Here is a 16,496-nt window from a genome sequence, read left to right as displayed (position 1 = left end):
GTGTCCCAGCTCCTGCTTCTCTTGAGGTGCCAACGGGACCACCCGGTGCCTCTGGGGGGAGTGGGGAAGAGGCTGCCCAAAGGGTGTTAAACCGTGCGGCACTGCGCGGTCCCAGTCTTCGTGTGGGGGCAGCACCCCGGCCCCGACCGCTCCCGGGGGGCTCGGCTGGGAGCGGCGGGATGCGGGGGCGGCGGGATGCGGGGGGCAGCGCTGCGCGCGCGCTCGCTCGCCCGGGGCGCCCCGGGACACCCAGCCGGGCTCGTGGCGGCCGCAGACCCCGCTCTCCGGCCCCGCTGCAAGCCGCCGTGCCGTGCCGTGCCGGGCCGGGCCGGGCCGGGCCGGGCCGTGCCGGGCCGTGCCGTGCCGGGCGGAGGGGAGGCGGCACAGCCCCGGCGGGGCGTCAGCGGCTCCCGGCGCACCAGGGGGACCCCCCGCGCCTCGGGGAGCGCCCTCGCCCGCGGCCCCGCCGCGGCGGCTGCAAACCGCCTCACGCCCCAGGCGATTTGCCCGTGATCCGCTGGGCTTCCCGGGGCGGGTGTGCGGGGAGCCCCCGGCGGCGGCGATGATGTGAGCGGCGCGGCAGCTGCAGGCCGGTTCCCTCGGGAGCCGGGGCTGAGCCCGGTGGCCGTGGGAGGGAGAGGAGCCGGGCGGGGAGGGAGGAGGGGGCCTGGACGGGGCCGGGGGAGAAAAAGGGAGGAGCGGGGCCGGGGTGGGGGGAGAGAGAGCGGCGCGGGGGGAGCGCTGCCAGCCGGAGGAGCGGCAGCGGCGGGAGCAGCCCGGCGTAACCTGCTCCGCCGCCCGCCGGCGCCCTCCCCGCGGAGGCAGGGACCTGCTGCCGGGTGATGGAGGAGCATGGTTACCCTTCCTATAGCGCCCGCAGCCCCGCCTGGGAGGAACTGGTAGGTACATGCGTGCCTCGCAGTTGCACAGGCATTTCCTAGCCTTTTTCCTGCCTGCATTGTTCAGCCGGGGGGTCGGGCTGCCATCCTTATCGCCCCCCCCGCTTCCCTTCTTCCGACCCCGCTCTGCGCCAGAGCTCGGACGCCGCTCCCGTCCCCTACCCGCGGGGAGCGGCGGGTGGGAGCCTTTCGCCCCCGCCGTGTCCGGCCGTTTGCTGGCGGGGGGCCGGGGAGTTCATTGCCCCTGCCGAGTTTCACTGCCTGGGCTTAGCACCGAGAGCCTTGCCTCCAACTTTGCCGGGGGGAGTGGTGGGGTGGGGGGTGTTTTTTGTTGATACCGTGAAACGTCTTCTCTTAGCACAGCAAAAGCAACGTGTCCAGCGTTGGGAGGCAGTTTCCAGAAAGAGACAATTTTTCTTTTTTCTTTTTTTTTTCTTTTTTTTTTTTTTTCCCTTCTTCAGTAGCCAGGCTGGGAATCACTCCTGTCAGGATGTCAGAGCGGGCCGGGGCAGGGGTACCCCGCTGCCACCCTGCTTTGCTAGGTGCGGGGAAAGCCTGTGCGCCTCGGCTGCTGCGGAGGGAGGGGGGCGCGCAGACGGAACGGGACGGGACGGGAGGAAAGCTGCGGCGTGGTGGCTTTGCAGTTTGTGTAAGCAACTCGGAGACCCTCCTTCCAGCTGAAGGAAATCATGTCACCGGCATCCTCAGCAGGCGATAAAATCAGATTTCCCTTTTCAGGGCCGTCTGGTCCCACTCTTGGGCTTTGCTCCATTGTGCAAACACACACACACGCACACACCGGGGAGGGAGGGCTAAAAATAGTCTTTGGGTGGCTGCTTGGGAGATTGCAGGCTATCTGGGAGGTCAATGCTAGGCTGTCTCAGGCCCTGAACTTGGTAAGGCGATGTGAAGCGTGGACCCATGCCACTGCCAATCTCCCCTTTGGATGGCTGTACCATATTCTGCTAACTCGTTGCGTTGGTCCAGGGCCCCTGGTTTTCCCTGTAAACCCAGATCTAAAGAGCAGCCGGGGGAGAGCCACACTTTGCCTGGCTTAGTGTGTTCACTGCCAGGAAAGCAGCAGCCCAGCCCTGGAGACACCATGGTGAACTAAATTCACCCCCTTCCCTGTTTGTTTCTGGGAGGGCTACAAATCCTTTTTTACCAGCCTCATTTTTGTTGTGAAGTTGAACATCCCCCTTCACTGCCCTCTGCAGTCCTCAAGCCCCGAAGCTGCTGCCGAAGATGCAGCTGTGATAGGGAAAACAGCTGTATGTGTGTTCCGGTAACATGCAGCTGACACCGAAAGGATCAGGCAAGGGAAACCCGAGATTTTTGCCTGGAGAGATGAAGACATCGTGGGAGGAAGGTGGCAAAGCTGATTCCTGCAAATGCGTTACCCTATTAAACAGTGACATTTAAATTGGCTGCCATCATCCAAAACTCAGCTGAAACTCGGGAGGCAGATGGATTGCAGCCCCTCTGCTTGGAAATGTAGAGTCCTGGCTGAAGCATCCAAACCCATTTCCTTCTGTGTGCAGGGCTCAGATAAACAAGGAGCACATCTTTTTTTTTTCCCCCTCCCCTCCATTTCCCCCTCCCCCAGTAAAGGCCAGGATTTGGGTCATGTTTATCATTTCATTGCTGCATTTGTTAGAGTACATCCATGAATGCAGTTTTAAGGTTAACCACTACACTGATTTTCTTTACAAGGCTCTAATTTCAGCTAAACCACTCAATCCTCTACCAGGTAACCTGCTGGTAAAATACATAGTCTTTATGGCAAAAGCCACGTTGTTCTTCTTTGTATCTGCTTGTAAGCAGGCTTTTTATTATAATGGGGGCAAAGGGAGATCCAGGTGAAGAACTGCGTGATGAAGGGGAAAAAAATGTGCCCAGACCTCTCCCTCGCTCTCAAAACACAGAGCAGCAGGATAGGGCAGACAATTTATTGCAGGTTTTGAATCTGTGCAAGTTAATGATCTATGCAAATTGTCAGAAGTCATTGGGAAGTGCTGTTCTGAGAAATAAGCGATGGACATCAAATTGAGCCACAGCTTCTCCTTCGCCTGTCAGGGTTGGACTTGTCTGTGTGCTATTTCAAACTTCTATAAAATCCTTTCCTTAATTCGCAGTTCACTTTTGAATGGAAAACCTCTTCCTGACTCCTGGAAGAGTTGCATTAGACGCTCCATCATGGAGCTAAATAAGAGTAACAGAAAATGTAAGGCTCATCCTGCATTCGTCCAAGAGAGATTTGGTGTCTTTGTACTCAAAATATACATGATGTATGTCTTAAAAAGTTCTAGATCTGACTTTCATGTTTTATGTGAGACCTGAGTCTTAAGGTTACCTTTCCTTTGAAATGCATAGATGGGTCCTAATGCATTTGTAAAGTGACTGTTTTGACAACCTCCGCTGGTTTACACCTTTTCACTCTGAAGCATACTACATGTTTTTGTAACCTACAGGTTACAGGGTTGTCTTGGCTGCTCCCAAAACAGCCACAAGTAACGTAGTTACTCTCTTAAACAGTGGTATGCATATGTTTTGTTATATTTTGGCTTCCCCTTTGGTAAGTAAGGAAGCCAAGAAAGAATAACATTCCTGACTTGATCTGCAGAGGGAGTTCAGACAGGCAGGTCTGAAATTAATTTGCTCAGCGTGGGGAGCCCGGTTAAAAAACTACAGTTATGACTGCCCACCAAAATTAGGAAAGATTCAACAAAATCTTTTAAATGTGATGAATAATGCATTGTTAACCTGATACACATACCACTATTCATCCAGATCCCCTCAGAACAACTTTTGGAGGTGGACAAAGAAAAGTATTACCCTTCAGTTTATATATGCCAAAGTGACCCAGAGAAAAAGAGGTAAATGTGCTTGTTATGAAGGGAATCGGTGTTAGAGCTGGAATCATTTATGTTCCTGGTATCAAACAGTACATTAATCTGCATTATAAACTATGATCTCCATCACAGCTAGAGTGCGTGTGTATTTGGATTTTTTTCTACATTGCCTATATATTTTAGCAACACATATTCTATTATGGGAACTGGATGTGGTTGAGTTGAAATGTTCTTACAGTGGATATATGTACCCAGCACTTCAGGATTCTTTGAATATAAAGGGCAGATCATCAGCTGATATCAGTTACCGTGGCACAAATTATGTCAGCACAGCTGTTTCGTGTCAGTTGAGCGTCTCCCTTTTAATGCCAACCTTTCTTTATGGTTTCCAACAGTTTTCTCTTGCTTCAGTCAGGAAATGTAAGGCAATTACTAAGAAGCTTGAAACTGAGTATGTTAAATGAAAGACATAGTGCATGCAAACATTGTATGTGGTTTTAATGGCTACACATAGCCCCATATTCTTCAAGAGCCTGAATCGCAGAAGTGTAGAGGTACCATTTGTACTGTGGTATTCACAGCTGTGTTCACTGGGCTGAAATGTGCTATTCGGTATTTCTCATATTGAGTCTGACATCGATCACTTGGGAGAATTTTAGCTGTGAGATGAAGGGATGGAAGCCAAGTTGGCAGTCCTTACTGAGGTGAAGTTTCATGGCTATCTTAGGCAGCTTTACCTGGGTAAAGGCTGCAACTGGACCCTGATTATCTATTAATGCTTCTGAAAAGAAAAGCAAGTGGAAACGCTGAGATTTTTAAAACTGTCTTCGTGCATGGACAACATTTATGTTTGTAGAAACAACCTATGTGAACATGAATGAATAGCTCGGGTACTCTCAACAATTCTTAACGTTTCATTGGTTTCTCCTGTTTTAAAGAAACCTCTAAACGTTAGGTGACCACAGGTGGTAGAGCCTGTAATTTCACTGATACCACTACACACTCTGTGGAAACATTGAACTGTACTCGCAGGACATTTTCTATCATTTTCAGATATAGGTTATTACTACTAAAATCCTCACATTAAGTGTCCCGAGAGAATGTTCTTAGTGCTTTCCCCCCCCCTCCCCAGCACCCTGAAATTTGTCAAGATATGATGAAAGAGACTTGCTTGGAAGTGAAAGGCTGGTGCATTCTCTCCTTGTAACCCAGTTTTTGTGTTTGGGCAGTCAGGAGGGAGAAAGATCACAACAGGGCAGCCCATGCGAGGACACAAGATGCCCTCTGCATGGTGCAGAAAGTGTGCAGAAGCTAGGGTTGATAGTTAAGCTCTGAAAGTGAATGGAAGTTGAAGAATTTTGTTTATTGCCCATTTCACCTACAGAAAGTCTTTTATCAGCTTTTATGTATTTGAGATGAAATCTAGCAAAGGAAATCTGATGCAGTTTCAAATTACAGATACCTAAGGAGATCTCCAGCTCCCCTGCTGGCATTGCAGTATCCACTGGCTGTCACAGGACCTGTCCTATTTAAAACCTAAATTATTAACTTGTTTCTATTTTTCCATCTAATAATGATGAAAAAAAGTATTTATATCCATTGCTAAACAGGTCAATGTTTTATAAAATTCAAGACAAGTTTTTAAATTAGCTTGCAGCATAACCAATTGTGAAAGCAGTTTGAAAAGAAACCAGATTAGTGTCTTGCTCTGGAAGATACTGCTGCTGTGTGTTTATTCTTCCAAAACTTCCGTGGAAGGCTGTTTTTGGAAATACACTTTAACCACCTACTGTCTTTAGGATCGAGGCCTAAATATGTAAAGGAACAAGCAACTGGATGATGTTTTATTAAAAAAAAACCAAACACCCCAAGGTGAAAATCTGGGGTCAACTTCATGATCTCCCCCGAGTTTATCAGATTATAAAGCTGTCTGTGTGTGCCTTTCCCCCTCACTGTCTCATCCTTCTTTTTCAACTGAATTTGGAAAGGTATTCTCCGTGGGTGAAATGTCTTCTTGTAAACAGTTTTGCGTGTAACTTCGCACAGGGTCCTAGCCCTGTGATACAAATACATAGCAGTCACATGCACTGGTATTTTGATGTTTTTCTAGTTTGGGAACAAATCTAACAGTGACTAGTGTTGTTCAGCTAGCGCTGTTTAATTCATTTGAGTTAAATGGAGTTAGTCAGTCTTGCTGGTGTTCTGTTAGCACTAAGCGTTCCTCAAATCACAGCCACAATTACATGTAATACACGTTAGTGTTCGTTTGAAAACTGTCTTCTTGTCCTCTTGCAATGCTCAGTTGTAATTTACATTCAGAAGACTCAAGGACTTGCAGTGAAACACATTCTGGTGTAATGTGCTAGTCCTGAAATTCAGGTGGGGAAGAAAGAGGAAAGAAGAAGGTGGAAAGACCACAAGTATCCATAAAGATTGCTCTTAACCTATCTTTCTTCCTAGCTGTGCCCTAAATTAATTCACTGAGAGCAGCGCATACTTGTGCTTGCCCAAGTTTGATCCCGTGTTTTTTAAAAATGAGAACTCCCTCGCAGGTGAAGAGCGAGACAGATAAGAATCATCCCTTAGTTTCACAATTAGCTTGTAAGGAAAAGGGACTGTACGAGAACTTCATCTATTTTGAGATATGGTATTAATGGCAGGGTTTAGGCCCTGTTATTATTCTAATAGGGAATGTAGGCAATATGATCCAAAATTCCTTTAGAATATAACTTCCTAGAATTTTTGACTTTTTAAATGCAACTTTTGGCAATTTAAAATATATAACTTAATAGAAGTCATCGTACATGGAGGAGGGTAGTAGAAGCACACTTGAAGTACCTGGGGCAGTAACACCAAACTAAAGCACAAGTCCTGCAAGGCTTCATGGAAATACTTCAGTTTCCCCTGCTGTAAATCCCAGTGAAAAATGGGATCCTGTGGATTAGGTGAAATTAAGATTGTGGCAAGGTGCCTGCGCTATAGGATAGGTGGTATGCTATGGGTTTGGTTTGGTTTCTCATTAACTGCTTTGCATTTAGGTACTGCAGCATTACATTAGCATATTAAGAGATGTCAGTTCCCTTTCTAGAAATACAAATAGAACTGTGGGAATATAGAAGCCACAGGTATTGATGGCTTTCTTATGTTTAATCGGGTCCACACAGCTAGGAGTTGCGCGTTTTATTTAGCACTGCTGTGATAAAAATGCTTATTTTGAGCACTGGCTACACACACGCCACCGCAGCGTGGAAGCCCCGCGATTCGGAGCGTGTGGTGACATTTCCAGACCGCGGGAGCCGCCAGATCCGGATTGAAAAGGAAAAACCGACCCTTGCTCTCCCCAGAAGCCAAGGCTCCTCTTCCACAAAGCCGAAAGCCAGGAGAATACTGAGGGACTTAAACTAACTGGAGAAAACAACGGGAAAGCCACGTACGCGCTCGTCAAAGCCGCCCGGCGCTTCGAGGCCGAGGGACGCGCGGGGGCCGGCGGCGGGCGCAGGCACGGACCGCGCTGCAGCGGGTGCTGCCCGCCCGGGGCCGAGGGACGCCCGTGCTCCGAGGGGCGGCGACACGCAGCCCCCGCCGTGCGGGGCAGCGCTGGCCGCCGTGCCGCCTCGCCGTGCCCGCCCGAAGCCTGTGCGGCCCGGCCGCCCGCCGCCGCCCCCCCCCGGGTGCGCGCCCCCCGCCGCGGCCCCGTGCGGCCGAGGGTGCCGCGCTCCGCCCGTGCCCCGCCCGCCTCCCCCGCCGCGCGGGGCTCCGCTCACGGAGGGCGTCCGGGGAGGCGCGGGCAGGTGCGGGGGGCGGCGGGCCGCTCGCCCCGGCGCTCACCTGCGCGGCCGCTCGGCGCCCCCTGGAGCCGGCGGCCGCTCCCCGGCGGCGGAGGGCGCAGGGGGCCGGGCCCGTCCGCCCCGGCTCCGCCCGCCGGCGGGTGGCGGTGCCCCGGCCCCCTGCGAGCGGCGAGCGGCGGCCGCCGGCCCCGGTCCGGGGCGGCCGCGCGGCCCTTCCCTGCCAGAAGGGGCGGCGGAAGATGGCGGCCGGGCGGCCCGCTCCGCTCCGCCAGCGCCCGCCGCCGTCCCCGCCGCCTCCGTCCCCTCCCCCCCGCGCCGCCTCTTTCCCCACCCTCCCGCACCGCCTCCTCCTCCTCCTCCTCCCCGGGGAGGGGAGCGGCAGCGGCTGCCCTGGCTGAGCCGGGCTCGTGTGCTCTCTCTCGGCAGGAGTCCGGGAAGATGGCCGGGGCCGAGTCGGGGATGAGCGGCGCCGGGGTCCCGCAGCAGCCCCAGCCCCCGGCGGCGGCGGCGGGGCCGGCGGACGAGTCGTCGGACAGCGAAGGGGAGCACGAGGGCCCCCAGAAACTCATCCGGAAAGTGTCCACCTCGGGCCAGATCCGCAGCAAGGTGAGGGGGGCGGGAGCCGCCGAGCCCCGCTGCTTGCGGGGCAAGTTTCCCCGTCTCCGGCCCGGAGCGGGGCCAGCCCGGAGCCGGGGGCGGCCGCTGCATCCCGCCCGCATCCCCGGGAGCAGCGGCGGGGGGGTGGGTGGGTGTTGAGGCAGCTGTGCCTCTTCCTTCCTTCCCTCTCCCCTCCTCCCCGGCCAGCTGTTGCGTCCACATCTGTCCCCGGCTGGCAGGAAGAGCCCCCCGGGGCGGCGGGGCTCCGCGGGGCCGGAGGGGAAGCCGCCTGCCCCGGCAGCCGCCCTGCCCCGCCTGGCGTCCTGGGTGTGGGGGAAGCGGCGGGCAGCCTCCCTCCGGCTCCTCTTCCTCGGCGGCGGGCACGGCTGCCGCGGGGATCCCACCCTGCCTCCCCACAGCGCGGGTGGGCTTCTTCAGCCAGCCCTTCCTCACCCCCCGCGCCCCGCGAGTCCCGGCGGCGGGGGCCGTACCCGGGCGGAGCGGCGGGCAGGGGCCGGGGTGGCACCGCGGGCGCCCGTGCGGGAGCGGCGGTGCCGCCGAGCGGGGAGGCGCGGGTTCCAGTTTGAGGGGCGCCTCGCGGGCCGGGAGCGAAGTTAGACACGGCCTCGCTCGTGGGGCTGGATGCGTGGAGCAGCTGTCAAACTTTCAGGTTAACGCAGGTTTGGGGCTGGCTCGGGCGTCCTGGTGGAATTAACTCTTTGATGCATGGTGTATTTGCATCACCTTTTTTTTTTTTTTTTTTTTTCTCCTGTCCTGTAAAACGAACTTCAACAAGCACACATTTAGAAGTACAAAAATAATGAGACCTCACTTACCTTCTGTGCAGAAGGATCCCACGACGTTTTGCGAAGCGCAGTCTGTGCTCAGTGCTGGGGTCTGCGCAGAACCCACACAGGTGCAGTGATACCAGCTTCAGGGGTTTTGCTGTAAGCATCTGGTTTGAGGGGCAAAGGGACCTCAGGCAGGCCCAGGGGGATCGCACTCACGTTTTGATTTGTACACGGTAGGTCATGTGGTGGTGCCGCCTTTGCAGAGCACCCATTAAAGTTAGTTAAGGAGCTGTTTGTGGAGTCACGCCAGATTGGTGCTCTTCTTCCCTGGAGCTTTCGTTTCACATGCTGCATTCAAAAGGCATTCACATGCTGCATTCAAAAGGCAGCCACCTTTAAAGAGAAAGCATGGGTTGCTGAACAGCAGCGTTGTCCCATTAGGCAAGGTGGAAAGCAGGTTTTTTCCTGAAACCTCCTAAGCACAGCATGTCATCCCATTTTACTGCTAAATGTTAATCTTGCCTTTGCAGATGTTAGGCCTGGCTGAAATGTTACTACAGTAAATAATATACAACGATTGCATCATGTTGAAAACACAGTCCTACACAAACTTGCAGCTTTAACACCACTTCTGTGTGGCTGTCTTCAGAATGTTTTGAAAGTGACAGAACACGCTGCTTTATTAGCTGTAGTGTTAAGTGTATTTGGAGGGTTTGCAGTCATAGAGGTTGACACTTGCATAAGGAAAACGTGGATTATGAACATTGTTGAAACAGGTTTGTGAGCATGAGATCCCAGCCAATTCTAACCAACTGTTACTGGTTGGTGGGATGTTCTGTATCTGAGGGCTGTGAATCTCCTGAAGCTCCAGGACAAATCTACAAGTGATGCTTTTGCTTATCTTAGTTTTTGTCTCAATTCTATTTATGTGAATCATACATACATATGTACGTGAGAAACTGACTTTTGACATAATTGGTGTCATGACATGTTGCTGTACTGGTTGCAATTTACAATAATATGCAACCCAGAATATAAACATCTTTCTTTCCATTTAATTAAATGTGATATATCTTTGTTAAAGATGAGATCCATGTTAAATAATTCAGTAGCACTTTATTTTATAACTCATGATGCATTATTTAAAAGTAGATATATTTAGACAGACAACTCCCATTTAGTTTAAGGGTGTTGTATGTTTGCTGTTGTAGTAGTTGGTGATCAGTGGTTACATGAAACCACTAGAGCAAGGAACATCAGGGAGCTGCTCTTTTACCCAGCTAGTCCCTTTCATTCAAATTAGATTTGTTAAGCTTCACTTACTTGGTGAATGTGTTTGTAAGCTAAGGTTTTAATTAGATGCATTGGGTTTGTCTTACAGCTAAGAATAGACTTTTGCAAGAACCCGAAACATGTATATTACATTTATCATTGATGCTTGCAGCCTGTTTAATGCTGTGCTGTTTTTCTCCGGAGGTTGCTTATATACTTACTTGAAGCATTTCAGCAACGTGGTATTGATTCCTTAGCTCAGAAATATACCCAAAAGTGTCTGCTGGTAATTGCTTTTATTTTACTTAAGGAAGATGTTATTTTTAGATGTTTTGGTACAGTTGATCATTTGTGAAAGCTACCATATGGTGGTACTGTGCAGATAGAATCATTCAGGAGTGGATATTTTTTTTTTTAACGTGTGTATAATAAGATTTAGCAGATGCACGTAGAAAAGCAAATCCCTTTTGCTAGCACAAACATAAGTAAAGATTTCTAACACCTGTAGTGTTCAAAGGGAGTTTTTAAGCTTTGGCCTCTTCTTCCTCAATAAAAACAATTAATTATTTGGCTGAGGGCAGATGGGGGTGAAAAGGAAAGAATAAAAATGGAAGAATACTATATTGGCAGATGTAATTACACTGAAGTTCACTGCTTGTTTGTGATATGCTAATCATATGCTCATAGTTTTACTTAGAAGTCTGTTGTCCGGTTTTAGCGTAGCTTGCCCACATTGAATAGCAACTTCCTCTGCAAACTGCTCACTTGTTTTCAGTGGAACTACTTCACTTTTACAGTAAATAGTTATGAGAAACGGATGGGTGATAGGGCTGGACATTTATGTAACTTATATTATGGGTGTATTTTTAGTTCATGCATATGTATTCTTCACATTTTTAGAATGCTTCAAAGGCATGTCTTTGTCAAAATATGGCTATTACTACTTTCCCTAAACAGAAAACTTGCAGATCAACATGTTTTGGTGTCTGCAAACCTGAGGAGGGTTAGATCAAGTTGTGGTGCAGAGGACTAACCTATTCTTTGGGCCAAGACCTTGTTTGTACCTTGGAACTGTTTGCTCAAGCCCTATACTTAATTACGGAGCAACACTGTAGCTGTAGGTGTCTTTAGGCGAGTTGGGATCAAAGCTAATTAGCACTTTTGTAGAGATTAAAGCCAGCATCTTTAAACCTCATCCTGGAAGCTGTTGCAGCTGTGGAGCTTGTATGTGTTCCCTGGAGGAAATGCAAGGGAATAACCAGGTGTTGGGACCTTGTGAAGTTCAAGCCGTTTTGAGCTGAAATCCCCAATGGAGAGCACTGGAAGTTCTTGACTTTGTGATGTCTACCCACCATTCCCCCTACTCTGGGAGACCTGAATATTTGGTACATAAAAACTGGCTTGGTAAAAAAACCCGTTTTTGGAATATACATTTTGTTTTCACGAGGACTTTGGAAAACTGTAGTCAGGCGGTTTTGAAGCAGTGTATGTGATGATGTACAAACAGTGTTATACTGAAGATTAAAGTCGTGGAAAGTTCTCCATGCATCTGCGTTAAACTTTGTTTCTTAGCTTTTAAAGATGCTGGTTAAGACAGGCAGCGTTGGTGCCTTCCTTAAATGAAACAGATGACTTCAGTTCTTGGGGCTGCAGACCGAAAACTCTGCCTGTCGGCAGCTGGCTTGTAGTTACTTTAAAGTTAATCCCTGTAGTGCAAAGTACATTCCTTAAAAAGATGGTCCTGCTTCAGTTCTTTATAGCTGGAACCTGTCAAGAAGGGAAGGTTCAAACTAGAGCTGGCACTTTTTGAATTCTGCTCATTTAGGGATGAGTGCAAGATTAATAAATGAAATAGTCCCTGGGTACTTGGGAGACAGATGAGCACAGTTATAGTTCCTACTCTTGTCTTGAGTACTCTCTGCTAAAAAGTGGATATGAAGAATTGCACTTTCCTCGCTGACCTGGCTTCCTACTTTAATGGGTCCATGTGCAGTTAATGGGAAAGCTCTGCTGGATACATGTTTTGCTCTCAAATCTATGACTGGGTATCTGGCCTGTGTTTATTTTTGGATGAAGCAGACTTTCTGGAGCAGAAAGTATAAATCAGGAAATGCAAGACAATTCGGTGCATTGAGTGAGATAAATACACTTGTAATGTATCTGTGAAAATGCTTTCTTCCTCTCCTTCAACCCCAGTGGTTTTTGTTAATAATGAAATTGCTGCAATGTGGGAGATGTTCAGAAACATGAGTGTGTTAGAATTAGTGAAGATGATACAGTGTTGTTTAGTTAAATGGCAAGGCTTGCTACAAGAATTGTCTTATCTGAGGTCTTAATATATTTTTTAGAGATCTTAAATCATTATGGAGTAATAAAAGTAAATTAATTAAATTCCCCACTGTGTTTTTATTGGCCTTAGTGGATAATACCAGCCATTTAGGAACTGAGCCTTCAGAAAGTTTCTAACCTCTTCCATATGCTGACATTTGACAGTGCCAAGTCCCAGTAGTCACTTCCTGTTTGTTTCTGGTATACATTTCTCTGCGATTACCATAGCTTGTTAATTCACCTAAATGTAAAGTGCTGTGGTTGATACTGTCATTAAATGTCATGAAAATAGTTCTCTGCAATGTGATCTGCTTTGTCTAGCTTTGATCGCTCTGATTTACTCAGCTAAACAGTGGTTGATTCCTTTCTGGTTAAGGCAGCATGATCTTTATGCACCAGAAGTTGTTAGGAAAATGCCATGGTAGCAAAGTTAACCCTAATGGGGATCTTTTATGTGCATGAAGATTGTCTGAATCTGCATAGTTTCAAAATGCCTTGTAATCTGCAATATAGTCAGCAAATGCAGTAACACGTAGAGCATCACTAAACTTTTATTGTTGTGTTTACACAGCGTGGGGCAGAAGTGACCAAGTGCATAGAAATCATCCTCAAGTTCTTGGCATCTGGCAGTGTCCACAGAAGAGTCTGAAGGGTGCTGTAGGGTATCTGTCGGCATGATTTGTATTTTTTATCATTTTCACTCTGCAATTAAATTAGTTGTACTGTATATCCATCCTTAGTATAATTTTCACCCATTTTTTTTTTTTTTTCACAACCATTTTAAAATCTGGCAGATTTGATTCCCTCTCCACATGCTGGGGACTTCAACCTACTTTTCAAGTGAAATATGGAGAACGAGTTCATCAGTGTATGTTCCTGATACATGGAGACACACATACTTAGGCACAGAACAATATTTTTAAAGTTTTGTATACATACTGTCCAGTTCTAGAGTATGCCTGGATGAAGCAAAACAGTTTTTAGCATGAAATGCTGTGCAGTATTTGTTGCTTGTCATACTTGCTGTATCTTTGCGTAAGCTTTCAAAAAAAAAGTCCACTAATGGAAAACTTCAGCCAAAGATACGATAGTTTGGGGAAGTTAAAAATGACTGAACACGCTATGTAGAAGCGAGCAGGGTTAGAATGGAAAGAGTTACACTATTTAAGGCACAGTGGCCGTTACCACTCCAAATTCTAACACATGTTTGTATAAAACCAAAATGAAATCTGCTAAGGCATTTTAGTGATGCATGTATTGGCAAAGCTTAAATTGCTAAGTATGAGAAAGGAGGAACGTGTAATGTTTTTTAGTAGATATTTGCAAGCAGGTTGTCAAAGAAAACATTGCTTTTGGTAGTCGGTTTTTTTCTTCTTTTCTTTCTAGAATCTATAGATGTTTAATACTATTGAAAAATAGCATGAATTATACTTCTTTTTTCTCCCCCCAGCCAGCTGGTGAGCTGTGAGTGTGAAAAAAGTTAATCACACTTTCATCTTTAATATAAGAGTTTTTGACTGTTTTATTCCAAGGAGGTGGGGAATGCTTTTCTGCCAAAAAGATCAGGTGAAACACATTGAGCTTATTGTGTAGTTCAGAGAGAATTTCTGTTTTTAAAGCAGCACAAGAAGAGACTAATTCAAGAATAAATGACAACTGGGAATCCCTTTCTGAGATGTCTTGTGTACTTCATGCATACAGTCATGAAGACATGTAACAGCCATGCCAGAGCTCAAGAAAGGACTATTCTATACCTGGGTCTTTCTCGATGTCAGGCTGTACAGATAATTTGTGGACATTTTGAATTGTTTCCAGCAGTTACATCAGAATTCAATATACAAGAGTGCTGTATGACTGCTGTATAACTACTGTATATATATATATATATAGTGTGTATATATATATTATATATAGTTATATAACTAGCTGGACTAGTGAAGTTATTTTGGGTATCTGTAGCAGAATACATAGAATTACAGTGATTTTTGTAGTTGAGGTAGTGATCAAAAGAATAGTATGTCTATGAAAAAGCCTTTATCTGAAGGTAAGTATTGAATCCTCTTGACTAACTGAAGATGATGAAAGGCAGCTTAGACTAATGTTCTTGCTCTGGAAAGCTCCAGAAGGCTAATGTTTGTTGTTTTTTTGTTTTTGTTTTTTTTGTTTTTTTTTAAAGAATGTTACTCTAATTTTCTTTGACCATTCATGTTTCTGGTAAGGGATCTATAGAACAACATGTATTGTCTGGAGACTTCAAAATCTGAGCACAGCAAGAAGGTAATTTGTGTTTGTGTGCGTATTCATTGAAGCTTAGAACACAGAGTTTTGGGTATAAAAGAATGCTTCTGTTGTCATTCTGATGTTTTGGACGTTTTCCTTTGATAGGGATCATTAAGACATAGTTCAGTGTCTTGTGCAAGTAGTTAAGTAGCTCACTTGCAGAGGAACCATGAGACCAATATTTTGTTCTGGTTGGCCATTAAGTTTTTGAGAATCTTTATAGTTATTCGTAGCGTAGCTGCATGTGATGTTATGAAGTTATGGACAACATGGCTAGCTTTGTTAATTTTTTTTCAGTTTGATACTTTAGTACTTGGACTTTGTCTTTTATGAAGAGAGAGAACTCTTTCTTTCACCTTTGTATTTGCTGCTGCCTGATATTACTGTTTTATCCTTTACCCTCCTGCCTCCAAAAAGTCGGTTGTGTTCTCCAAAATCTTCTTTTAAAAACCTAAGAACAGGCTACTAAATAACAGTGTGGTAACCATAGCTCTATTATGCTAAGTCCGTAACATAGATTGTCCGCATTGTAATAGAAAGAAACCTCATTCTTTTCTAATGTAAACATTGCATTTATCACAGCAAACAAGATTAACACTGACCCCAAATAAATATTATTTAATTGATATGCTAAAATAAGACCACTGCATTAGATGCTATTTAAAATAAGAGATTTATTCTAGTAAAACATTTAAGCATGTACTGAAACACTTCAGTTGTCCTGTACACTTTTATATGATTAATTACTTCTTAAAATTAAGCCGATGCGTAAGTGCTTGTTGGATGTAGGCCATAAAAATTTTGTACGTGAAGTCAGAACATAGTTGACTTATAAAACTTTTACCATGTAGGAATTACCCTGATATATTGCACAATTAGGAAGAAAGAGCAATTTTTTTTTTTCCCCCAGCTAAGTTTTTCATTTGACTAATGTTCCTATTTAGGAATATTTCACCGCTTAGATACTGAAAACACGATAACAAAAAACCTGAGTTGTACTCCTGGGAGAGTTAACGTTTTTGTAATGAATTCAGCAAGGTTTTATACTTGATGATAATTTGTTTGTTTATTAGATGGGCGGTGTGAGATTTATGATGATCTGGACAATTAATTTCCTTGCCTTTAAACGTTCGGGGTTTGCAAACGGTGTGAGATCGTGCTACTTTATTGTCACTTAGCAACCTTAATAGGATTTTGAAGCTGAGTTGTAGCTTGTGGGTGGTGAGTCTCGGTATGTATTTGCCGGGTGGGAAGCAACATGAGCCCCTCTGCGGGCAGCCGCCAGGAGGATGTGTGTCCAGCCCATGCCAGGGTCTTTCCGGATGTGCTCGCTGAGGAGAGCTGGGGTTTTTTTGCACTTCTGGCATAGTTTCATGCTGGGAAGGTCTGCTGAGGTTTTTCGTGCCTGTGGAGATTTAAGCGGATCTAAAGGGCTGTCATGCTGCTTTGGTCAGTTATGTCCTGTTGTGTGGTTGCTTAAATTTAGCAACCGAGTTTGACTGCCTTCAGTTTGACAGCTGGCAGTCCTTATTGGCACTGTGATGCTCTGGAGTGGAAGGGAGGTTGGTGTCTTCCCAGCTCTCCGTAGGAGGGTGGCTTGCTCTGGTTCAGTTAGGGGTGTCGGAAAGCATCAGTCCTGGGCGCCGGTCAGGCAGAGACTTCTTGCCTCACTGTGCATGCTCTCTGTTG

General features: G+C 47.1%; 1 protein-coding gene across 3 annotated transcripts in view; it reads left to right on the top strand.

The window, feature by feature from the left end:
* Positions 1–742: 742 nt before the first annotated feature.
* Positions 743–16,496, top strand: part of DGKH (diacylglycerol kinase eta) — a 173,711-nt gene continuing 157,957 nt past the window's right edge. For 2 of the 3 annotated variants that reach the window (XM_037377163.1, XM_037377162.1), the window contains exons 1-2: positions 743–899; positions 7,966–8,145. In XM_037377163.1, the coding sequence (XP_037233060.1) occupies positions 843–899; positions 7,966–8,145 (237 nt within the window). In that variant the 5' untranslated portion in view covers positions 743–842. Of the gene's footprint in view, positions 900–7,865; positions 8,146–16,496 lie in introns of those variants that run through there. The other variant, XR_005102610.1, reaches the window with a different exon arrangement.

This window comes from Falco rusticolus, chromosome 2, assembly GCF_015220075.1.
Source record: "Falco rusticolus isolate bFalRus1 chromosome 2, bFalRus1.pri, whole genome shotgun sequence".
Classification (NCBI taxonomy): Eukaryota; Metazoa; Chordata; class Aves; order Falconiformes; family Falconidae; genus Falco; species Falco rusticolus.
Note: the sequence above shows the minus strand (reverse complement) of the source record. Positions and strands in the feature narration are given on the sequence as shown.